The sequence below is a fragment of the Armigeres subalbatus genome, unplaced genomic scaffold (genome assembly GCF_024139115.2).
Source record: "Armigeres subalbatus isolate Guangzhou_Male unplaced genomic scaffold, GZ_Asu_2 Contig137, whole genome shotgun sequence".
NCBI lineage: Eukaryota > Metazoa > Arthropoda > Insecta > Diptera > Culicidae > Armigeres > Armigeres subalbatus.
Genome location: NW_026942143.1, coordinates 287,264 through 312,601, shown reverse-complemented (window position 1 = coordinate 312,601; position 25,338 = coordinate 287,264). Strand labels below are relative to the sequence as shown.

Here is a 25,338-nt window from a genome sequence, read left to right as displayed (position 1 = left end):
ATGCGTGCTCACTGCTCACAAATCACAAAAATAATAAACAAACCAAATTCCTTTCCATTGCTTTGTTTTTGATGGGATGGAAATATTAGCTATGAGATGAAGTGCCGAACCGTTCCCTAATTAATTTTAGGCGAGACGAAATTCGACGAATAAAATATATAAAGAACTTTTGAACGTAAAAATTGCAATTATATAAAAGAAGAAATTTACCATTGAAAAAAAAGGACAAAATTTCAATAAGACCGATATAAATATTTGAAAACAATTATGTTACCCCCCTCTCAGATTTTTTCGCCCAAAATTAATATTTCGAGCAATAAAAAATTCGTTTTTTTTATTTTAATATTTTTGACTTCCCTTGACCTTTCGGAGACCAGCAGAACATAATTTTTATTTAATACTAGCAGACCCGACGAACTTCGTTTCGCCTTGATTTATTCTCTGAATAATTGTCAAGTCATGAAGAAATTGGTGTTTCATGTATATGTGAGCCCCCTTTCCAAATGGGGGTGGGATCTATAACCATTTTAAGAACCTTCCTGAGACTCAAAAACCTCTGCATACAAATTTTTACGCCGATCAGTTCAGTACTTTCCGAGTCTATAAGGGTCACACAGACAGAATTTCTTTTTTATGTATATAGAAAAAGAAGATTTGTTACGGCTTAAATAAATCAATATTAGCAATACAAAACAATTACAAATTATCCACAAAATTAATATTTTCTCCACAATTTTAAACCCGTTCTTGTTTCTAGGCCTGATTTCATTGCATTTATGAATCTCACTCTCACAAAGAGCTCAATTGCCTCAAGGTTTTTCAGCAGATACAACTCTAATTCGAATGCGTTTCATCTTTGATTGATAAGAATTCTGGAGCTCGGGAAGTCACGAAGTCAGTTCTGAAATCAGTCAAGAATTGATTGAGTGGCGTTTTTACTACATGGAGGATAAGCGGCTGTTGGCTTGCATTTGTCAGAAAGCAAAACCCCACGTTTCAGAATTCTTCTTTTTGATATGGTGTAGGCGTGTGGAGGCGCGTGGTATATCAGAAGTAACCATTGCGATAGCGTTTTGTCACTCAAATCGTTAGATTTTTAAAACTTTTGTCGGAAAAGTTGGATATCGCTTTGCCCCACGGAGTATGGCAATCATAAAGACATGTGTTTTTGAAACGTTCTTAAATATAATATTGTAATCAATTTACTCCTAACGTACGTATGTCCAACAAATTCATGCTAGGATGGGGGCTTTTTGTCGCGAATGTAATAACGAAACACGGCGTGATGTCAGAAAGATTTTTCGTCTTTATTTTGATTATATGAATCATGCTGAATCTCCACCAGACAGGACTAGAACATGTGAAATACTGCCGTTTACTTGCCTATGTACAAATAAATATCTTACAATCTATGCACGGCCAATTGATTGTGCTTACGCAAGACACTGTTCCAATATAATGTTCGATGAATATAAAATAAAAGTCAAACAAAAGATAAAATACAGGAATAGAAGCGTGCAGAACATGTGGTGGTATGACTAGTATTGTGTTTACAAAAGTGTGTTGATAATAAAAATATGTTATTGTTAGGAAAATATTAAATAGATTAGGAGAAACGAAAAAAAAAATGAAAAAAATAACACAAAAAACTAAAAAACCGCTGAACAACAATGTGGTATAAACTATACATCGAACTCCTTGGATTTTAGTTGCAAGTCGCCAAGATCCAGCTTGTGTAGTGTTACTTCACTGATCGAGCTAAACGGTGCAAGGGATTGCAGGGTCATGCTTACCGGGGGATCGGTCAGTTCGTTATCGCTGTCCGTGTCCCGATCGGACTGGTGGTGAGAGTTTACCCCGTGGTTGCTATTACCGTTCGCCAGAAGCGGCGAGCTTCCGTGGAAGGAACCGGGACGGTTCCCGTCGATTCCATTGGGGAACTCCTTCATGAGAGTTTGCGTCTCCTCGGCGGCCAACGATTCCCACATGGGTTCGTGGTCCATTAGTTGGCTATCTGTTATTGAGGGATATTTACAGTTTCTATCCGATAGATAATAAGAAAACATTACCTCGGATACCAGCCAGAAGCTGTAAGTCATTTTCCTTGAGAATAGCTTCGGGTGTTTTATGACCAGTGGCATCTCCGTTAATGGGAGGGGTTACATTACCATTTTTCAGGATTCCGACCAAAGGTTTGGCAGTTCCATTTTCTTTTTTCTCTTCGAGTGGAATCTATTGAGGAAAATGAAAAAAATAATTTACTTCAATGAATTATATGTGAACATTCCAACCAAAACTATTTAAGTATAAAACTTTCGTTCGATACCAAATCCATCAGCTTACCGCCTTATAATTGTACCCTTTTCCGGCATTGTTGGCCACTGCCGCCGCCTCGTAATGCATCTTTGCCGTCGCCTGTTCCTTGGACAGAATGATATCCTCGTCCGTTTTGCGCTCCTGTCGCTTCTTGTACTCCCGATCCGAGCGGTACACCTCAATCAGACAGCACACGACAATCACCACGAAAACCGCGGTCAACGTGATGAACACCACCTGAGTTTTGTCCTCCTCGTCCGATGGGTCCGGATGGATGGCCTCGTACGATATCCGGCTCGGTGCATCCACGACCCAGTTTTTATCCGAGCCCTGTTTTGCAAGAATGCGAGGAAACGAATGAATGGTTCGGGATTATTGCTGGAGGCTTGATTAATCGAATGCTTACCGAGGACATATTGAGGGCAGGTTCGCTGAGGGGTAGCTTCTGTATGACGTCGAACTGCTTACATTGGGCCGAGCGAACGCCTTGGGAATTGATGACATGGATCAACTCCACGTGGGACTTCGTAAACAGCATGTACTCCTCCAACGGTTTCATGGTGTCATTGTTCACCTGGATGAAAATGTCTGGCGTTTTTTGTTTGATGCGGAAAATGAAGCAAAATTTATGAGACCATCGATACTGTTAGACGAGGTTAATTCAAACTCAACTTGTTTTGTTCACATTAGTTACTGGTACAATGATTGGCTGTTGACTGTTTTTCAATTTTTAATTCATAAGGTTTTGTATGATCAGCTTTGAAAAACGTTTTCCATTCTTTTCGTATTCCAAGTCGTGTGCGACATGGAGGCGCATGATGGATTGTAGGTTCGAATAAATAAAAATGCCTTGCAAGTAAGCATATGCGGTATTTCGAAAAATTTCGTTTCAGGTGGTTCGAAACGAAATTCCGCGGAATTTCGCGGAATTTGAGCATGGCGAAATCCGATTTCTTCATTTCGTTTCGTTTCGTAAAATTACAAAAATTTCGCTAGAAAAAAACAGCTTCTCACGAAATTTAACGGAATTCCGCGGAAATTCAAAACAAATTTAAACTTAAACCATACTGTTCGATCACGAGCTGCGCTCACCGTCGTAACTGCTGTTGAAGCCCAACAGTACAGCGTGTGAGCTGCTATTCATGTGTATTTTCGTTGTTCTCTGTTTTCGCGCCAATTACTAGCGTTATGTGCGTAGCATTTGGCGCGCTGTAAGTCCAATCAGATTTTAAATTTGAATGTTTGTGCACACGTCCCCAATAATTGTGATATATAAAATTAATTGTTTTGCCGTACTAAGAGTCGCCTATAAAAGGCGACTCCACACTCGATGTAATGTACAGTATCGTTATCGTAACCTCCGAGCTGGCACGCTGCCTCTCGGAGGTAATAAATCCATCAGTTGAAGTCATCAAGCAGTTGTTCTTATTCGTCGTCTGGATCCTGGAGAAAGTTAACACAACGTAGGGTCGTCCCACCCTGGACGAAACACATACTTTATATTATCAAAAATTTTGGCTGCGCCGCTGAACTAAATCATAAAACTATTTTCAAAACTTTCTGTTATACATTTTTTTTCTATTAACGCTTACTTCTTCTTCTTCAATGGTTCTACATTCCAACTGGAACTTGATCTGCTTTTCAACTTAGCATTCTATTAGCACTTCCTCAGTTATTAATTGAAAACTTTTCTATGTCCGCCATTGCATGAATATGTATCTTGTGTGACAAGACAATGGATACACTATGTCCAGGGTGTCGAGAAAGTTTTCAAACCGAAAACATCTTTGACCAGACTGAGAATCGAGCTCGCCGGATTGGCAATCCTACGCCTTTACTCGCATAGCTATTTGAGATGCTTACCACATAACCCCGTTCTGAGTCAACAAATACGTATTTAGTTTTCTTCTATAAAACGTCTTCAGTATTTTGTTAGAAATATCTAACAGAAAACGAAAAGTATCTTTAACTATTCTATCCTATTTGTGTAAATGTAACCAAATATTAATCAGATCAGTATAACTTTGTCAAAGATACAAAGTCGTGTCGTGGATTCCAAGGGCCCTTTTGAAGTCATTTTTCAGCGCCTCTTATTAATAACCCATTTCTTCACCTCCACTTCGGGCCTCAAACCAGGTTTAAGGACATGAGTAAGCACCGCTTAAGAGTTAAGAAGGCCCTAAGGGATAAATTGACTGTAAGCACATGACCGGCATCATTATTGGTCAGAAATTGAAAACTCCGAAGCCAGTGAATTTTTTTTTATCCAGAGTAGATTACACCCAGTTGTTTTTTACACGGTTGGTTTTTACTCGACTACAACCTTTAGCGTCAATAAAAATATGAGTTAACCCTATGAAAAAAAATTACAAAAAATTGAAGAAAATTCAGGTAAAATTAGGTTTTTAACGAAAATTGAAACGAAAAATCAAATAATTTCTATATTTTTATTTACTTACTAATATAAAACTGAACTGATTGATTAGATTCGGGAGCACACGCTCCACGATGTATTGCTTGAAAGCGGCACAAATGCTGGGGTATTGCCTTATTGCCAATGCACTATGGTCCAGGATACAGATTTACGCGGAAAGATGAATTTTACGCCAAAACTATAATTTTTAGAAAAAAACTGTTGTTCTACAAAATTGTTCGAAATAGTAAGGCCATCATTATAGTGCAACCAAAAAATAGGGTGGCCCAACATATAAAAAAATAGAAAATATTTTTTTATTTCTCGGAATATTGACATGTTATGTTCTACAAAGTTGTAGCGCAGCTTATTTCAATCAATTTTGCTGAAGAAACTTTTCCTGTAGCTCTTAAGTTGGCCGATTTAGAGCAATTTTACCTGATTGAATTAGGGTGTACCTCAAAAAAACAGAATTTTTAGTTCAATCAAAGTTAATTGCCAATTTCCGGGAATTAAACCACCCGACTTGGACGTTAATTTACAATGTTTTGAAAACTCATATGTGAATATGTACGTTATGTGGAAGATATTGATTTGTAAAATGTATTGGAGGTAACCACTTTCCCTTCGATGGAACTCGAACCCATGATCCTACAGTACACAAGACTGGTGCTTTAACCAACTAAGCTACGAAGGACCTCCGTCGGCCTTCGCAACCTAGCGGCTACTGAACAGGCTTGAGACTCCCAAATTGGACGCATAGTTAAATCACTCGCAATCCATTTCTCAAACCAACAGGCTACAACTTTGTAGAACATAACATGCCAATATTCCGAGAAATAAAAAAAAATATTTTCAATTTTTTTATATGATGGGCCACCCTATTTTTTGGTTGCACCATAATGATGGCCTAACTATTTCGAACAACTTTGTAGAACAACAGTTTTTTCTAAAAAAAATATAGCTTTGGCGTAAAATTCATTTTTCCGTGTAAATCTGTATCCTGGACCATAGTTCAATATTCCAAGAAATAAAAAATATTTTCTAATTTTTTTTATATGATGTGCCACCCTATTTTTTGGTTGCACCATAATGATGATCTTACTATTTCGAACAATTTTGTAGAACAACCGTTTTTTCTAAAAAATATAGTTTTGGCGTAAAATGCATCTTTCCGCGTAAATTTGTATCCTGGACCATAGTGCAATGATATATAAACGGGAACGAGGCAATTTATCACAGACTTCTTCTTCTCTTATTATAACTCTATTTACCGCAAAACAGTTATTTGACTCTGAAAAGTGAAATCGAAATTCTGTTCATAATATAAAACTAATTTAATAAAAATTCCGCGGAAAAAAAATTAAATTTCGTTTCGTTTCGAAAAATTTCGAATCAAATGGACCTTGATTTCGTATCGTTTCGAAGACTCGAAAGTAAATCTATATTTCGTTTCGTTTCATTTCGAATCAACATAGACATTTTAAATTTCGTTTCGTTTCGTTTCGTTAGGAAAAAGTGTGTTATCGCATACCCTTACTTGCAGGGGTTTTCTGTCCGATACATTCATATGGTCCACGGAATGTCCGATATGAACATATAAAAAATATGCACCAGCGCGCTGAAATAAGTATTGCAACACCTACTTTGAATATTGCAACATCCCTTAAAAAGTTAAGCATAACTCCAAAACCCCGATATTCGTGATGGCGTATCATTGGTTCTTTCCACTTAGAATGATGGCACCTCCCACACAATTGTTCACAACGACAAGTGTAGAACAATTTGAATGGTCTGGATTCCGGAACATCTACTGAAGTAACCTATATACAAATCCATTTATACCAGGAAGTCGCGATATTTTAATTACTTTCGAAAGCAGCACTTATTGACCCCTGGTAACTACGTAGCGGTTCTCCTAAACCTCCGGAGCAACCAGAGAAGTGGTCAATTTTTGTAATAAATCGATTAGTATAGCAATGCGAGAACAAAATCAATGCAAGGACTACAAGTTGATCCCGGTTGGTCACTGGTCCTGGAACATATGGTCGGGGTTCTACCAAACCGCACACAGCGTCTTTTTGACTGAAATATGATAATTTGTTGGTAAAATTAAAACGGAATTGATTTCATACCAATTCTTACGTACATTCCGGAACATCCGGAGAGGTGGTCAACTCTTGAAACTCGATATAGAAAGCCTGCCATTTTTTTTTTTCTAAACCGATTGTTAAAGGCAAAACCAATGCAAGGACTCAATCCCAGGTGGCCAAAAGATCTGGAATATTCGGAGAAGTAGCTTGTTGTAGAAATTTGAAAGCAATATTAATACAACCCCAACACAAAATTAATACATGTCCCCAGCTCTTAAGGTACATAGTCTTCAAGTTATAAGAGGACACTGCACCTCTTTGGGACAGTTGATTTAGATTTAGATCCATGATTTGTTCATATAATGTATTCATAAAGTTGCCCGAAATCAACTAGAGCATAAAATCCACTTGGACCATCCACAAGGTACGTTCCTTTAAGGGGGATGAGGGAGCTCCGAGCAGCGTGACGATAAATTATTTTTTTTTCTTAGCAGCGAAACAAAAATTTCAGAGGTTTAATACAAAAAGGGTGTAGAAAGTAAAAATTTACTGTAGTACAAACTGGGTACAATGTTGAAATACAATATAATATTTTATAAATACAATATTTTTCACCCCGAAAGCACCACTTTAAAAATTTGGAACTAAAATCAATGAGCTTCATCAAACCTAAATTAGTTTCAGCTGTTTCTATTTTAAATAAGATTTCAGAATAATGCAAATCTAGCTGCTAAAATGTCCCTAAAAGTAGAGGTGTGCGCCGTCGCCGCCGACAGTTTTTGATACGCCGCCGCCGTCGGCATTTTTGCATCGGCGCGCCACCGCTTAAAATTTGTCACGCCGCTGATCTATATTTTTTCACGCCGATTCAAATTCATAATTTTCCGTGGAAGTTCTCAAGATTCAATGTAGTTTCTGTAGAGTTAATTGTCTTCCGATTGATATACTCACAATATTTGTGGATATACAGCAGTAAAGCATATGCGTCGATTAGGAAAAACAAACATAAGAGCTTGTCATAAGACGAGTTTATACAATCCCATTGAATTCCACCACTTAATTGTATCTTGACAGATACGTATTTCAACCTCAACAGTAAGGCCGTCTTCAGTGTCTCGTACTTGACTCGACTTGAGGTACGAGAGGTACGGTACGAGGTAAGTACGAGACACTGAAGACGGCCTTACTGTTGAGGTCGAAATACGTATCTGTCAAGATACAATTAAGTGGTGGAATTCAATGGGATTGTATAAACTCGTCTTATGACAAGTGAAGACATTCCACTAAAAAGCTCAAAATAATTTTCTTATCAAAACATAAGAGGTTGTTTTGGATTATGATGGCTTTTTCCGCAAAGTGGACCATTAAATAGTATTGTTGTTTAGGGGTTATCAAGCCAATCTAGAGAGTAGGAGGCGGAAGGCTCGAGTCCCTCCAAGACAAGTGGATTCGTTTTCGCAAAATTAATATAAAATTCTCCATTTCGAAAACATGCACAGACAAGATATTCAACATGAAAAGGAGGAAACATTGTTAGGCAGGAAGCCATTTAGCCGAAAGTTGTTTGGCCGAATATACAAAGTTGTTTGACCGAATGAATAATTTGGCCGTAAATGTCATTTGGTCGGAAGGGTCATACGGCCGAAAATTTCGTTCGGCTGAAAAAGTCGGTTTGCCAAATAGCCTATTTGGCAGAAAGAGCCATTTGATTGAAATGGACATTCGACCGAAAATGTCGTTCGACTAAACTGGTCATTTTGATGAAAAAGTCGTTTAGCTGAAATGATCATTTTGGCTGAAAATGCCATAAGGCCGACTGGTTGTATCGCAGAAAAAACATTTACGGGCCAAATTACTCTTCTTAAATGACCTGTGCTGTTTGTCCAGCTTTTACGGCCAAATTACCAGTTTTGCCGATTGTCCCTTTCGGCTGTATGTCGCTTTCGGCCTAACCTCTAGCGACCTAATAAAAGTTTTGGGCAAATGGAATTCGGCTAGTTGACTTCCGGCTGAACGTGTTATCGTTCAAGTGGCATTCGAACAAATGTCTTTCTGTCAAATGACTTTAGGCCAAACGACAGGAAGGGACGTTTAAGCGGAGGTCACATAGTCGAAAGGTTTTTCGAATTTCAGAAAAGCACATACGGCCGAAAAGCACAATCGACCGAATTGGTCATTTGGTCGAAAAAGTCTTATGGATGAATAGGTTGACCGGAAATACCGTTAGCCGAAATGGTCGTTTGGTAGAAAGGTAATTATTATTATTATGTTCTAACTCAACAGACTTGCAGCAGTTGACTGGTTCGCTTCTGATCTTGCAGAGAGGTAATTTGACCAAAAATGTCATTTGGCCAAAGGGGTCGACATTTCTGACCATAACACCCGTTTAGCAAATGACATTTTCGGCCAGTGTCACCGGGAGTGGGTGGGACAAGTAGGACATGTCCTACGCATGAACACACCTGTGTAGGATAGTAGAAGAATAGTCCTACCTATGATTATGGTAAGAACATACCATATGGATAACTAAAAGATCTAGTACTGTTTCAATTTCTTGATCTTAAAAAATATTGTTTAAACGTTTCAAAGTCTATCAAAGGTTTGAAAGGTTATCAGAGATTAAACTGACAATCGTGAAGGTTCCCGGGATTGCAAAAGAGAAATCTATTCTGAAAGGCTCTTCGGACTCTCCGAGGATTTTTCTATTCCAAAAATGGTTCAATGATGTATTGAAATTTCCCAAGAAGTCTTGAAGTTTCTCATAGTTTTTGCAGCGAAGTCTTGAAGAAGTCTTGAAGTTTCTTATAGTTTTTGCTCTTAAAAAAATGCTGGAAGTACGTAATTATATCTACTAGATCAGGCTCAGAGAATTACTGAAATTTCAAAAGACTAGACAGACCAACAGGCAAATTGAACAAAAGTTGAATATCTAAACAAGGATACAGCTTAGATTAGCTTAGCTTAGCCTGACTGTACTTGTCTGTATGATCCACCTATCCTGGATGTACATGTTTCAGTAGCACTCAAATATAGATCAATAACGGCGCCAGGCAGTTGAGAAAGGAGAGGAATGTTAGTGTGTAGTTATTGTTGCTACTAGAGACCGAGAAAACCTCTGCTTCCCCGCAATACTACGAAAAGGAAATTGCGTTAAATCTGTAGGGTAGATAAACAGAAGTGTACACCGAGGATTCACTTTAAAAAGTGATGTAGTCTATGCCACATTATGAGATTGTAGTCTTTGCCAGACCTCCTGTCTATAAGGCAGAAGCTGTAGTCACTAGACTGCCGAACTCGTCTGCAAAAATTGAAAAACTTTACAAGGATATGAGAGAACAATTGCAGAAATATGCAAAAATGTAGTTTTTGATCAACCGTCTAAGACGGTTGAATACATTCCACTAAAAAGAGCTTAAAATATTTTTTCTAGTTTTTGATGATTGAAGCACATCGCGGTATCAAGGTATCGCGGTATCAAGCCTATGAAAAAAATAACTCTGAAAGCTCCTTAGAGTTTATTGAAATCTTAGAAATTAGAAAGAAAGAAGTCTAAAATTCTTGGGATTTATGAAAATCTATAAAAACTACTGTACTATGCTACTACTAGTACAGAACACCCTGAAAGATTCTTGGACGAGCATAAGCTTCACTGGTAGATCGTAGCCTTATTTCTGAAGATTTCTAAAGGTTCGAATTCCTAGAAGTTTGTAATAATTGCTTGAAATAATTACATATTTTATAAAATTTACAGAAAACCACAATAAATTCTGGAATTTCGTAAAGATGTTTGAAAACATGCTTCTTGGAAATGTTCTATAAACTCTGGAAATGTAATGATTGTCTATTGTCTTAATAGTCATAGGGAGTTTTATAGCTTATCTGAAGATGTCCGAAAAAATCTCCGGAAAGTCCTAAAAGTATTCTATAGATTTGATAACACAGTTTTTGTCCTACCCACGTGTCGGAACGTGGCCACGCCTCTGTTTTCGCATGTATGACTCATTCGGCTAAATTGCTTTTTCAGGCTGTTGCCAATAGGGTTTAGAGCCGTGATTGGGTGCTGAACTTCTTTCAGCATTGTAGAAATCCGGTATGATATTGATCAACTAAAGCTGAAATATATGTCATTTACAATAAATTCATGACACATTATCTTATACAGTACATTTTTTCAGTGCAATCACTACTTTAGCTCCTACTCCTAATCAGCAATCTTTTTTGGCTTCGGCTACGCCGGATCGGTTTGTTACAGGTTTACTTTTAATTTATGATAAACTTCTTAATTATCCTTTATTCCGGGCAATATGCCCTAGCTAAGCAAATACTGCTTTTTGTATTATTTGTAACGCTATTCATGGGTATTTTGGGGTTTGTCGTTTTGGGGCCTCTTCTCCTACACCGGTCAGAATTATAGCAGCGAAGGCCGATTTTCATACGAACTGACCAACTTTGACAAGCTGTAAATTTGTACCCCAATGACCGATTAAGCTGAAATTTTGGCGATGAACTACAAATATGTTGAAATTTTCATATTGGGGAAGAGTTTGGCACTTCATCCCATCCAAAAAAAAAGCAATGGAAAGGAATTTGGTTTGTTTCTCATTTTTGTGATTTTTTTTTCAGCAGTAAGCACGCGTGTTAGCAAAAATAAGTGACGAGATTGGTGCTGCATTCCTTTGTTTCGCGATGAGATGAATATATGTTCAGTGAGATGGAAAATGGAACAGTTCCCCTACTAAGTATCAAATTTTTCGAACCACTCGTAAAAAATTAACACACTATCAAATAGTTCAAAATAATTAATAGCAGTTTTTGTTTTGGAAATATCTAAAAAACAATTAATTGAAATGTCATCAGCTTGTATCAAGGTGCTGAGAGGCACAAAGTAGATTATTCAAAAAAGACGAATTGTGGAATATGACATTTGTATTGGCCAGTATATCAAAAATAAATACTGCTATTTTTTGAACAATATGACATAGTGTGTAATTTTTAACGAGTGGTTCGAAAAATTTGATACTTAGTATATAAAAAATCTACATATTTGTTGTCCACGGCCAAAATTTCTGTTCAAGTGCGAAGTGCGAAGTTAGAAGTGAGAAATTTGAAGCGTAAAGTTGTTATGAGAAGGGAAAATTTAGAAGGTAAAAGTGAAAAATGATAAGTGAGAAATAAGAAATCGTAAGTGAGAAGTCCCTCCTTAGCCGTGCGGTAAGACGCGCGGCTACAAAGCAAGACCATGCTGAGGGTGGCTGGGTTCGATTCCCGGTGCCGGTCTAGGCAATTTTCGGATTGCAAATTGTCTCGACTTCCATGGGCATAAAAAGAATCATCGTGTTAGCCTCATGATATACGAATGCAAAAATGGTAATCTGGCTTAGAAACCTCGCAGTTAATAACTGTGGAAGTGCTTAATGAACACTAAGCTGCGAGGCGGCTCTGTCCCAGTGTGGGGATGTAATGCCAATAAGAAGAAGAAGAAGAAGAAGTGAGAAGTTAAAAGTGAAAAATGTGAAGTGAGAAATAAATAGAGTTAAGCGAGAAGTGGGAAGTTAAAAGTAAGAAGTGAGGAATTCGAAGTGTGAAGTGAAAAGTGAGCAGTGAGAAGTGCGAAGTAAGAAGTGAGTTGTGGGAAGTGAGAAATGAGAAGTGAGAAGTGAGAAGTAAGAAGTGAGGAATTCGAAGTGCGAAGTAGTAGTGAGAAGTGAAAAGTTAGAAGTTAGAAGTAAAAAGTGATAAGTAAGAATTGAGAAGTCAGAAGGGAGATATAAGGAGTTATAAGTGAGAAGAGAACAGTGAAAAGTGAGAAGTGTGAAGTACGAAGTGAGATGTGCGTAATGAGAAATGAATAGTGAGAATTGATAAGTGTGGACTGAGAAGAGTAGTGAGATGAGGAGAGAGGAATAAGTTGTGAGAAGGGAGTAGAAATAAGTGAGAAGTGATGACCGGGGAACGAGAAGTAAGAAACGAGGTACTTTCTCTTTCCTTCTTTCTTTTTCCTTCCTGTATCTTCCATCTTCTTTCTGTATTATGTCTTACCACTCACTTCTCACTACTTAACATGTTGCTTCTCATCTTCGAATTATCACTTCCCATTTCTCTCTCCTTGCTTCTGATTATGTCACTACTCACATTCTACAAAGTATACGTAAAAGCTATATGTTCGCTCCAAAAACGAACTTTTTACAGGAGATTTATTATTAAGGAGACTTTCAGCCCTAGGATGGCTCGTCTCTGGAGACATCCTACTTCTTATTTCGCAACTATCACTTCTCACTTTTCACCACTTACATGTTACTGCACACATCTCACTACTCAATACTTATTTCCGTTTTCCAGTACTCGCTTCTCACTACTCTGTAGGGTAAGACGGTATAATGCGCCTCACCTGGCCAAAACACCCCCCTTTGATGTCTAGAAAACTATAACTAGCTTAGGGGTAAAATCAGTGGGAACCTTTAAATATTTGTAATTATACTATAATTTGTAATTATACTATGTGAATGTGGTAGTATTTTTGTATTACACGACTTTTCAAAAAAGCTTTATTACGTGTTCTCTGAAAGTTTTTTATATGACTACTCACAGGCAATACATTTGCAACTTTTCGGACTACTAAATTACACAAAGTTTGCATAAATTGCGTTGAAAAGTAAAAAGTTATCAAGGTATTCCCTTAGGGGGGGCATATTTTACCGTCTTACCCTACTTATTTCGAACATCCATTTCTCACTTCTCAGTTCTCGCTGTTTAACAACTCGACCAGCCATACACATTCTATGAGCAAATCATGGATATAAATCTGTATTGAACGCCACAATATGGTTTTGTTCGTCTTTTTTTCAGAGTTGTTCCATTGTGTGCACGCTTGGGTTTCAAAAGATTTATTTTCTATATCTCTTATGCAACGTACACACCAGTCAAGCAGTTGGACGAACATTGACTCCGCCCCCAAGAAAACGTTTCGGTTGCTGCTATGTTTGAACGTGTGTGCCATTTGACAGTTGGCGGCTCGGTTGGTAAAAATTAAAACGGTTTGATTTTGGTTTCAGTTGTCGGGGGTGGAGTCAAGGTTCGCCGAACATGTTTGAGCATTTGTAGTGAAGTTGCACAAACTCCCATATATTTTTTGATGGTCGGTGCTCGAGTTGGTGCTTCGGTCGTTCGTGTGTGATATTGTTGGTCGAATAAATTGATTGTTCGTGTCGCTGTTGGTAAAACTTGATGGATGTTTGAATAAACGAGAGGTGGAGTCAATGTTGGTCAAACTGCTTGACCGTGTGTACGTTCCATTAAGCTCATTTGTCCCTGGATTTGTCCTATTGTTTACATTACAAAATCAGCGAATAAATCAACTGACTCAATAATGGTGTAATTGCATCAATACGTGTTTACTTTTCATATCCACATAACCAAAGTGTATGTAATTAAGAGTGGCGACATGTTCCGCATTTGACAGGGGTCCTGCTCGTTTGGAACACGATTTTGTATGGGAAATGACAGATGGATTTTGTTCCAATTCTGACAGTGTCGCCACTCTTAATTACATACACTCGAATTCGAACTAAAATCGATCTAGAGAGCGATGCTGCAATCAGCTAAACGATTAACAGTTAGGTCGAAAAAAAAAACATCCCGAGCAAGATCGGGCAGGCTCGACTAATTGTAGGTAAATGTACCTATGGTCCTGCGTTTTCAACGAATCTAGTTTGAGGGTACTTTACTATATATATGGAATTGTATATGGAATTTACAAGCATTTTCATGATTTATGCACAATGTTTCCGAAATCTACTTTGAAGTTTTAAGAACTCTTTGATATGCAGGGATCGTCATTCTCACGAGCATGGAATGCTCCCTCACGCAGATTTTTGCCGAGAAATCGTTTTGTGGGAAAGATAAAAAGGTCTGATGAGAAATAACCATTTTCCCTTACTATCAGTGCCGCGAGAAGGAGTTGATTCAAAAGTATAAGACTGCTATTAATGTCGTTTCTGCTCGTGTGACCAACATCTAGGTTACTTCGACCTGGCAGCCAAAGTACCGGTACCACAAGTGTCAAACGATGTTTTTTTATTGTTTATTAGAGTGATTTTTAAGTTTAACAAAGTTCATCACTGTCAAACGATGTTGATGATGAAACCAAACATGCCTAAATTATGGCCAATTGAAGCTTGTTGAAGCATAATTTGTCGAAATATTTAAAATGACTATAGCGCCACTAGCGTTCTAATACTTCTACTTCGAAATGTTGATTTGCTCGTTTTCTCGCTTATTTCATCTTTTTCGTGCCATCGCCAATTGCAAAAAGAGTAGCCTTTATAGTACAAACAACTTAACTCCTGTATGCAGTCGATGTGGTGGTATGGCTATAGTGACCGCATCCAATCGCCAAATTTGTTGATGTTCTAGGTTAGAATCCCGTTGCGGTCATACAAATTTTGTAATTGCCTGTCGAAAATTTTCGCGAAAGGTGAGTGAGGCGGTAAGAGTGATGAATTGAAAAAATAGATTCGCGATGAAACGAAAAAGGATTGCTCTAGGGAAAAGAGGGGTGAGTGAAAATTTTTCACTACAAACTACGAAAATGATCCTCATTCGACCCGAAAAACAGCTGGATTCGTCTCATCGAAACGAAAAGTTCGGGTTCGTAACCATGGTCAAAACTAATACAAGTGTCAGTGTGCATGAATTTTCTAAGATTCTAAAGCTATCGGTTATTAAAAATTAAACATTTTTTAAGTCCTCGGGCTGAAAGTCTCCTTAATAAACACAAAAAAAAACATTTTTCAAGTAATTTGGTTTTTGAAGTAAAATCGGTGCTATCACTGTCACTTTTGGCAGCCCAAAAATTATCAGCGGGTGATAAAATTGTTACTGTAGCCGTTGGTGGTAGTCCAATCCACTCATTCGTGTTCCACAACCCCAATTTTTGTAGCTTTAGATAATCCTAGGAAACAAATATTTGTAAACAGTTTCACTACTTACTTGACAAACATCCATCGTAGCTTTTGTACACAGCAAATCGCAAATCCGTCGTATTGACGCCACCGACCTGCACATGATTCTCTCCTGCCTCTGGCACCGGAATTAGCGATTTACTTTGTACCAGCTTCATCGGATACGTTTTGCGATCCACCAGTAAAGAACTCTCCTCGAGGCGTCTGGAGTAAAATATGGAATGCCGCGAGTCATCCATGAAGTTCTGCCCGATAATCGCCCTCGTAAGTTGTGCCTTCGCGATCTTCCTCAATGACCAGATGATTCTCCGCATTGATGGCCACCATCAGATAGTAGCTTCGGTCATTCTTCGACTGCAGCAGCAACATAACTCGATTCGCTCGCCTCATATCGTTGCTGGAAAACGCCAACTGCAGCTGAACCCGTTCAATCTTTTCCGCCAGAGCAAACTTTCTCAGCAGGGTTGCCTCCCCGCTGAAGCTGGCGCCTTTTTCCTCCGAACAGAACTCACCCAAAAAGCTTGTATGCTCACAATTGCAGGAGCTTTCCTGTTTGGCAAAATTCTCCGTACAGATTCCACCATTCTTGCACGGCTCCGCGTCGCACTTCATCTGACAATCGTCCTGCACTCCATCTTTGACTGCAAGAAGCAAATTAATGATCAGTAATTCAAACATATCCGAAATGCGCCTCCCACGAGCACTCCCGCCGAAGCTTACCGTGGGCATTGTTCTGCCGTGCCATCTCTTTCAGTGAAATCAAATTATCGCCCACCTTGAGGCCTCGAATGCACCCGATGTAGCCCTGCAGGTCCTCGGTGTCGGTGTTGGGTTTGAGCAGATTCGCCGGATCGTACCCGCCGATGTTGAACTGGAAATATTCCGTGGGTGGAGCCGGGGGTCGATGGGGCGAGAGGACCTCTGACAGAGGGGCGGAGAGGCAGGACATCGAGAAATGAGAAGAAATTTCATTATCGCCTTGGGATCTGGATTTATCGAAAGGAATGAATGGGTGCGAACGGTGTGTCGTTCTATAGGTTTTTGGTGAGAGAGCTTGTGAATTGTGAAAAGTTGCCCGCTCAGTTTGAAAAACATTTTCTTGGAATCTAAATACGATATTAATTAAAAGCACTCTCCAAGCACTTCCGAATAAAGATATCTTGCGAGCAGCCCATTTGATTTTGAGCATGTCAGATAGTGAACCGAGTTGGAAAAGCCATTCTCAATCCCTAATCTTTAAGCCATCATAAGCTTTTATTCTGCAAAATTAATTAGTTACGGTTAACTGCCGTTTTGTGTTCACTGCAAAAGACATCTAGAACAAATTAGATTTTGGACGTTACTTGATTATAAAAAAAAATATTAGTAGGTCGAAACATCGTTCTAAGTTTTCAAGATTATTTTTTTTATGATTTGCACGAAGAATCAAAAGGAGTTCAAAGTTATTCTGCTTTCGTCGAAAACATTATTAAATCGACCCCCCGCAACGGCTCGCGGGTTAATTTTCAACTGCCCTACATCTTACCCAGCTCTGGATTATTCCACGGTTTGTTGGAATACTCCTCCAGCAGAAGGTGGCCCCGCTCCACGGTGACGTTTTTCTCGTTGACAAACAGCGTCGTATTGGTCTCGGTCCGGATGACGGCCACCTGGATGCTGCGGGCATTGTTCAGCCCGTCGTGCTCCAGCGTTAGATTGACGATATCGTTGCCGTAGTTGTAGAGATACACCATCTGGTTGCCGTTCGTCAGGTATATCTGGATGAAATTGTTGAAGTGATCGTTCGCGTACAGCACGAACGAATGCCTATCGTAGGTGCGGAGATTTATTAGCAGCGAGGAATTTAATATGCTGCGAAGCTTTTCGCGCTCCTCCCGTTTGTCCTCGGCGTCGCTGATGTAGTTCCGCTTCAGGTAGGACTCGCGGCTGGTGAACGTCAGTGCATCTTCATTGATGTCTATTGTTTGCAAAAGCATGTCGGCGACGGGTCGGGGTGGGAAAATGAAAAGGATTGAAGAACGTGAATCTCGCTTTGCATTAGAGGAAGATAAATGACATCCATTATGAAATGGATTTCAATTGATTGCTTTTTGCCCTCCTTGCGCGCACTATGGGTCACTGGTTAAATTTTGGGTGGGATTTCAAGAGAAGTGAACTAAGCGGTCTAACGTTTAAAAAAATAAGTTTAATATCCGTTTTTTTAAATAATTGACTTATGAACTGAATTTTTCTTTTCCGTGACCCATAGTACCTGACAAGTGAAACAGCACCGGCAAATAGAAAGCTTGGGGGAATTAATAACGTCTAAACGTGTCCCGCTTTGTCGTTTCATCTAATACGAATCTTGCACGCTCGTTGGCTCGTTTGCCGCTAAATAAATGTAGATTGGAAAATTAAGAGGATCTTACTCGTTTCGCAGTGTTGTCCTAAATGGGCCCATCGATTTTTGCAGACACACTCGAACGAGCTCCAGAGCTCTCGACAGTAGGCTCCACTCTTACAGGGATTCGGAACGCACGACGGCCTGCAGTCTTTGATGATTTCCGACAGGTGAACCGACATGAAACTGTAGATGTCCAGAATTTCCCCGTTGACCACCAGACCACGGAAGCATCCAATCAGACCTTGCTTGACGGTGTACTTCTTGGAGATTTCGCTGTAGGGTGATTTAAAAAATACATAAAGTCTTAAAAGGTTATTCGTGAGTTAATGCAACTTACGTTGGTGCTCCTCCAATGAACATGCTACCTTCGAAAGGCCCAAACTCTTCCTCCGGTTGCAAATCCACCATCCGCGTATCCGTGTTGATCATAAATCGGACGTGGTGCTCGTTGTAATCGATCCAGATCTTATGCCACTCGCCTCCGTTCAGTTTTCGGTTTGTGTTGATCGTAAGAGTTTTTGGAGTGCCGGTGTTTAGGGTGAAGTTGAACGTGAGCTGATAGTCTCCGGTGAGGGCCACCATGAAGGACGGGAAGTTGGACCGAATCGGTGGTTGGAACAGGAGAATGGCCTTTTCGCCAGTGGTTCGGAACGAGAAGGCTATGTCTCCCTTTCGCCATCCGGGAACCTCGATAAAGGATTGTGACGTGGTGAAGGTGACGACGTACTTTTGAGTGTCTGGAAACCGAAACAAAAATGATCTTTTGAAACGGTGTCAGGCCAATTGAAAAAAAGGGTTGTTTTGCTGAGCGCCGTCTGCTCTCTGTTTCTTTCTTTCTCCTTTACTTTTTTCCTTCTTTCCTTTTTTCCCTTTTTTATTCTTTAATCATTTTTTGTCCTTTCTTACTTTAATTTTTTTTAAATCTCCGCCTTATTTCTTCTTCTCCTATCCTACCCTTTCTTTTCGTATTTCTTCCTCCGGAAGTTCCTCCAGGAATTCCTCCGGAAGTTTCTCCAGTAATTCTTCCGAAAGTTCTTCCAGAAATTCCTCTGGAAGTTCCTCCAGGAATTCTTCCGGAAGTTCCAATGAACAGTTCATTTGAACTCCAGTTCCTCCAGGAATTCCTCCGGAAGTTCCTCCAGAAATTCCTCCGGAAGTTCCTCCAGAAATTCCTCCGGAAGTTCCTCCAGAAATTCTTCCGGAAGTTCCTCCAGGAATTCCTCCGGAAGTTCCTCCAGGAATTCCTCCGGAAGTTCCTCCAGGAATTCCTCCGGAAGTTCCTCCAGGAATTCCTCCGGAAGTTCCTCCAGGAATTCCTCCGGAAGTTCCTCCAGGAATTCCTCCGGAAGTTCATCCAGGAATTCCTCCGGAAGTTCCTCCAGGAATTCCTCCAGAAGTTCCTCCAGGAATTCCTCCGGAAGTTCCTCCAGGAATTCCTCCGGAAGTTCCTCCAGGAATTCCTCCGCAAGTTCCTCCAGGAATTCCTCCGGAAGTTCCTCCAGGAATTCCTCCGGAAGTTCCTCCAGGAATTCCTCCGGAAGTTCCTCCAGGAATTCCTCCGGAAGTTCCTCCAGGAATTCCCCCCGAAGTTCCTCCTGGAATTCCTCCGGAAGTTCCTCCAGGAATTCCTCCGGAAGTTCCTCCAGGAATTCCTCCGGAAGTTCCTCCAGGAATTCCTCCGGAAGTTCCTCCAGGAATTCCTCCGGAAGTTCCTCCAGGAATTCCTCCGAAGTTCCTCCAGGAATTCCTCCGAAGTTCCTCCAGGAATTCCTCCGGAAGTTCCTCCAGGAATTCCTCCGAAGTTCCTCCAGGAATTCCTCCGGAAGTTCCTCCAGGAATTCCTCCGAAGTTCCTCCAGGAATTCCTCCGGAAGTTCCTCCAGGAATTCCTCCGGAAGTTCCTCCAGGAATTCCTCCGGAAGTTCCTCCAGGAATTCCTCCGAAGTTCCTCCAGGAATTCCTCCGAAGTTCCTCCAAGAATTCCTCCGGAAGTACCTCCAGGAGTTCCTCCGGAAGTACCTCCAGGAATTCCTCCGGAAGTTCCTCCAGGAATTCCTCCGAAGTTCCTCCAGGAATTCCTCCGAAGTTCCTCCAGGAATTCCTCCGGAAGTTCCTCCAGGAATTCCTCCGGAAGTTCCTCCAGGAATTCCTCCAGAAGTTCCCCCAGGAATTCCTCCGGAAGTTCCTCCAGGAATTCCTCCGGAAGTTCCTCCAGGAATTCCCCCGAACGTGCCTCCAGGAATCCCTCCGGAAGTTCCTCCAGGAATTCCTCCGGAAGTTCCTCCAGGAATTCCTCCGGAAGTTCCTCCAGGAATTCCTCCGGAAGTTCCTCCAGGAATTCCTCCGGAAGTTCCTCCAGGAATTCCTCCGGAAGTTCCTCCAGGAATTCCTCCGGAAGTTCCTCCAGGAATTCCTCCGGAAATTCCTCCAGGAATTCCTCCGAAAGTTCCTCCAGGAATTCCTCCGGAAGTTCCTCCAGGAATTCCTCAGGAAGTTCCTCCAGGAATTCCTCAGGAAGTTCCTCCAGGAATTCCTTCGGAAGTCTCCTCCAGGAATTCTTAGGGAAGTTCCTCCAGAAGTTGCTCCAGGAATTCCTCCGGAAGTTCCTCCAAGAATACACCCAGAAAACTTTTGAAGGTAATTTCGGAAAATCATTAAAAAGTCCTAGACATTCTTCCAGAGATTCTCTCGCTTTTTCTCCTAGAATTATTTTAGAAATTGCTTCAGGAATTCTCCCAAAAACTTGTCCAGGAGTTTCCGAGGAAATCTTTTCAAGAGTTTTTCCAGAAATCTCTCTAGAAACCGGTCTTAAAATTCCCTTTCCAAAAATTTCTTTCCAAATTCTTAATCTTAATTACCACAGAAATTCCGTAAGTTATTCTTCAGAAAATTGCTATAGGGAATATCCGAAAAAGTTGCTGAAATATTTTATGAAGCCATTCCTGGAGGATTTCTAGAAGAAGTTCCGGAAGACATTCGAGAAGGAATTTCTGGTTTGAATCCCTGAACGATTTTTTTTTGATAAATTTTAGAATTTCGGATGGACTTCCTGATGGGCTTCTAAGAGGAATTCCTAAAAGAGTTTCAGAAGCTGTTCGAAAAGATTTTCTAGAGAGACTATTGTTCTTTATTCTATTTGTTTTTTAGTGTTTTTATGTTTTTGTCTTTTTACCGAGTGCAAGATCGGTCGTCTGTTTTTTTTCTGAGATCCGGGTGTTAATTTTTGTTTTGTTTGGTCGCAAATCAATTAGCGCAAGATCGGCCGTGTTTCATATCGGATGCAATTTTTTTCGAGATCCAGTCTTTTTGTCTTTTTGTCTTTTTGTCTTTTTGTCTTTTTGTCTTTTTGTCTTTTTGTCTTTTTGTCTTTTTGTCTTTTTGTCTTTTTGTCGTTTTGTCTTTTTGTCTTTTTGTCTTTTTGTCTTTTTGTCTTTTTGTCTTTTTGTCTTTTTGTCTTTTTGTCTTTTTGTCTTTTTGTCTTTTAGTCTTTTTGTCTTTTTGTCTTTTTAGTCTTTTGTCTTTTTAGTCTTTTTGTCTTTTGTCTTTTTGTCTTTTTGTCTTTTGTCTTTTTGTCTTTTTGTCTTTTTGTCTTTTGTCTTTTTTGTCTTTTTGTCTTTTTGTCTTTTTGTCTTTTGTCTTTTTGTCTTTTTGTCTTTTGTCTTTTTGTCTTTTTGTCTTTTTGTCTTTTTGTCTTTTTGTCTTTTGTCTTTTTGTCTTTTGTCTTTTTGTCTTTTTGTCTTTTTGTCTTTTTGTCTTTTTGTCTTTTGTCTTTTTGTCTTTTTGTCTTTTTGTCTTTTTGTCTTTTGTCTTTTGTCTTTTTGTCTTTTTGTCTTTTTGTCTTTTGTCTTTTTGTCTTTTGTCTTTTTGTCTTTTTTGTCTTTTTGTCTTTTTGTCTTTTGTCTTTTGTCTTTTTGTCTTTTGTCTTTTTGTCTTTTGTCTTTTTGTCTTTTTGTCTTTTGTCTTTTTGTCTTTTTGTCTTTTGTCTTTTTGTCTTTTGTCTTTTTGTCTTTTTGTCTTTTTGTCTTTTTGTCTTTTTGCCTTTTCGTTTTTTGTCTTTTTGTCTTTTTGTCTTTTTGTCTTTTGTCTTTTTGTCTTTTGTCTTTTTGTCTTTTTGTCTTTTTGTCTTTTGTCTTTTTGTCTTTTGTCTTTTTGTCTTTTTGTCTTTTTGTCTTTTGTCTTTTTGTCTTTTTGTCTTTTTGTCTTTTGTCTTTTTGTCTTTTTGTCATTTTGTCTTTTTGTCTTTTTGTGTCTTTTTGTGTCTTTTTGTGTCTTTTTGTGTCTTTTTGTGTCTTTTTGTGTCTTTTTGTGTCTTTTTGTGTCTTTTTGTGTCTTTTTGTGTCTTTTTGTGTCTTTTTGTGTCTTTTTGTCTTTTTGTCTTTTTGTCTTTTTGTCTTTTTTTCTTTTTGTCTTTTTGTCTTTTTGTCTTTTTGTCTTTTTGTCTTTTTGTCTTTTTGTCTTTTTGTCTTTTTGTCTTTTTGTCTTTTTGTCTTTTGATCCCAAACGTGTAATTAATCCATTATGAACGTGAAAAGTGAAGTGAGAAGTGAAAAGTGAGGAGTGAGAAGTGCGAGAGGAGAAGTAAAAGTAGTAGGAAGCTGAGACGTGAGAAGTGAGAAAAAAGATGTGAAATGTAAGAAATGAAAATTGAATTCCTCTATTTTTTCTTTTCCTTTCCCTTTATTCCTTCTTCTTTCTTTCTTTGCCCTTATTCACTTTTCCTTTTTTATTCTAGCCTTTTTATCCCTCCGTCTTTCTTCTTCCTTTTTGCCTCCTGCCCTCTCTCTTCTATCGTCTTCCTTTTACCTTCTATCTTCTCCGTTATTTCTGCTTTCTTCCTTTTTGCTCTTTCCTTTCTTCTTCATTCGTCTTCCTTCTTTCTATATCCTTTTTCTTTCCTCCTTCCTTCTTCTTCCTTATGCCTTGTTCCTTCTGCACTTTTTATTCATTACTATTCGTTTTTCCTTCTTCCTACTTCCTTCTTTTTTCTTCCTTTATTCCTACTTCCTCCAAATTTCTTCTTCTACCTTTCTCCTTATTTCTTGCTTCTTTCTTCTTCCTTTTTCCTCCTGCTTTGTTCTTTTTCCCTTGTTCCTTATTCATTCTTCCTTCTCCTTGTTTTTTTAAGTTTTACATTAAGTTCAACACAGCTCTCTCTTCTTACTTTTCCTTCTTTCTTTTTCCTTCTTTTTTCCTACTTTGTTTTTCTTCCTTCTTCCTTCTTCCTTGTTCCTAACTTATCCATTCTTCCTTCTAGCTTCTTTCTTATTCCACATTCCATTTTACCCCTTTTCATCCTTCTATCTTTATTTTCCTTTTATTTTCCTTTTTCTTTCTTCATTTTCCTTTCTAAATTTTTCTTCTTTTTCTTCCTTCTTGTTTCATTGTTCTTTTTGCATTTTTTCTCGTTCACCTTCTTCTTTCTTCTTTTAACCTTCCTTATTGCATTTTCCTTCTTCCATTTTCCATCTTCTTTCTTCATTCTTCCATCTTTTTTGTTCTATATTTTTTCATCTTTTTTCTTCTTTCTTTCTTCCTTACTAGTTTTTACTTTTTCCTTCTTACATCTTCCATTCTTACATTTTTGCTTCGTCCTTTTTCGTTCTTCTTTCTTTCTCTTCCTTCTTCCTTTTCCCTTCTTCCTTCTTCTGCCTTCATTGTTCCTTTTTCCTTGTCCCTTCGCCCCTTATTTTACTTAGCCTAAGACGAGCGCTCAATCAATTTTGAACGCCTCAGAGCAGTAATATTGTAATTAAATCGATAATGCATCCGCCCACATAAGACTCAAACGAGCGCTCAATCCACTGTGAAAGCTACAAAGCAAATATTGCACTCAAACTGAAATAGTATCCGCCCTAGGGAATGGACGAGTGCTGAACCAGCTATGAATGCCGCAGGCAAACAATTTGGTACTCAAATTAATTCTCATCTGAGTCCTGTGAGGGTGGGCTCATGGGGCTCAGACGGGTGCTTAATTCAATATGCAACGCCTCAGAGCGTTTTTTTAAATCCCTCCTCTCCGAAGAATAACATAAAAATATTGACCAGTTAAAAAAATTATACACACTTGTTTCCACGCATTCAAGAGGTCCCAGCGTAATACGACCCTGCGATTTATCGTTAAGAATTTCCTTCTGCTGCAAAAAGTACATCTGCGTAATACCAAGATTCGTCGGTTCTCTGAAGTATCCCTCGTCCGATTGCCATTTGTCGGAATGTGCGTCGCAATTACATGTCGCACTTGAGTCAATACAGCTCTGTCCCACCGAGCAGGGGCAAGTGCCTCTGAAAAGCAATAAATTACTTTGAAGGAAACATTTCACACACCGTACATTTAATTGTCTCACCGCTTAACCTCTCCGAGCGAATCAACTGTGATGTTGTTGAAGGACGACTTGAACCACGTGGCCGAGTGCAAATCCAGTGGCGCTTGAATGCAATCGTACTTGATGTACTGAGTGCAGTAAAGGGAATGCGAAATCAGCTCCTGCAGCATCTCGGCATTGAACTCTCGGTACTGGATCTGGAAGCTGAAATCCTCGTCGTTGAATGACCGCACATCTACCTGCGACGGTAAATTATGCTCCACAATCGTCTTCGTCGCATTCGTCAGGCTTTGGAAGTCGCACTTAACCCTTGCCGGCGGAAACACCCCGTTGCCGTCGATGTCAATCGAGTAGACGTCCGACTTGGAGAAGCCCAGCAAGGCAAGCTCTTCGCACGTCTTGCGGTATCGGGTGAAGTGACAGTTCTTGCCAATATATCCGGTGTCCTTGCAGTCGCACGTCGTGCTGTCGTCTTTGACCGAACATTTACCGCCGTGCTCGCACGTATTGGGCTTCTTGCAGGGATCAACGTACTTGCAGTTGTCCAGCGACACGTCTCCCACCACCCGTTCGCTTTTCACCAGGAAGCGCGGCTCGATTTCCACACCATTAATTTTCAAATCTCGCAAGCATCCGACCAGACCGGACGCGGCTGCCTTCAGGCTGCTTCCGATGATGAGCTTATCGCCGACGTTGAACGACAGCCCGTACAGCTGGGTGATAGAATGCCGAAAGTCGACAACAAACGTTATTTTGCCCTGGGCGTAGGTCAGTTGAATCGCATGCCACGACGTCGGATTGTCGATCTTAATGTAGGTGTTGTGGGTGATGTTGCTGTTTATGTCCGGTTC

General features: G+C 39.6%; 1 protein-coding gene across 1 annotated transcript in view; it reads right to left on the bottom strand.

Annotated features, from left to right (window-relative positions):
* Positions 1 to 1,299: 1,299 nt before the first annotated feature.
* Positions 1,300 to 25,338, bottom strand: part of LOC134202716 (axotactin-like) — a 162,791-nt gene continuing 138,752 nt past the window's right edge. Inside the window, 12 exon segments of the mRNA XM_062677724.1 lie at positions 1,300 to 2,014; positions 2,070 to 2,232; positions 2,344 to 2,646; positions 2,723 to 2,904; positions 15,811 to 16,042; positions 16,044 to 16,423; positions 16,503 to 16,703; positions 17,308 to 17,739; positions 18,191 to 18,438; positions 18,503 to 18,902; positions 24,229 to 24,446; positions 24,509 to 25,337. Of these exon segments, the coding sequence (XP_062533708.1) occupies positions 1,683 to 2,014; positions 2,070 to 2,232; positions 2,344 to 2,646; positions 2,723 to 2,904; positions 15,811 to 16,042; positions 16,044 to 16,423; positions 16,503 to 16,703; positions 17,308 to 17,739; positions 18,191 to 18,438; positions 18,503 to 18,902; positions 24,229 to 24,446; positions 24,509 to 25,337 (3,920 nt within the window). The 3' untranslated portion in view covers positions 1,300 to 1,682.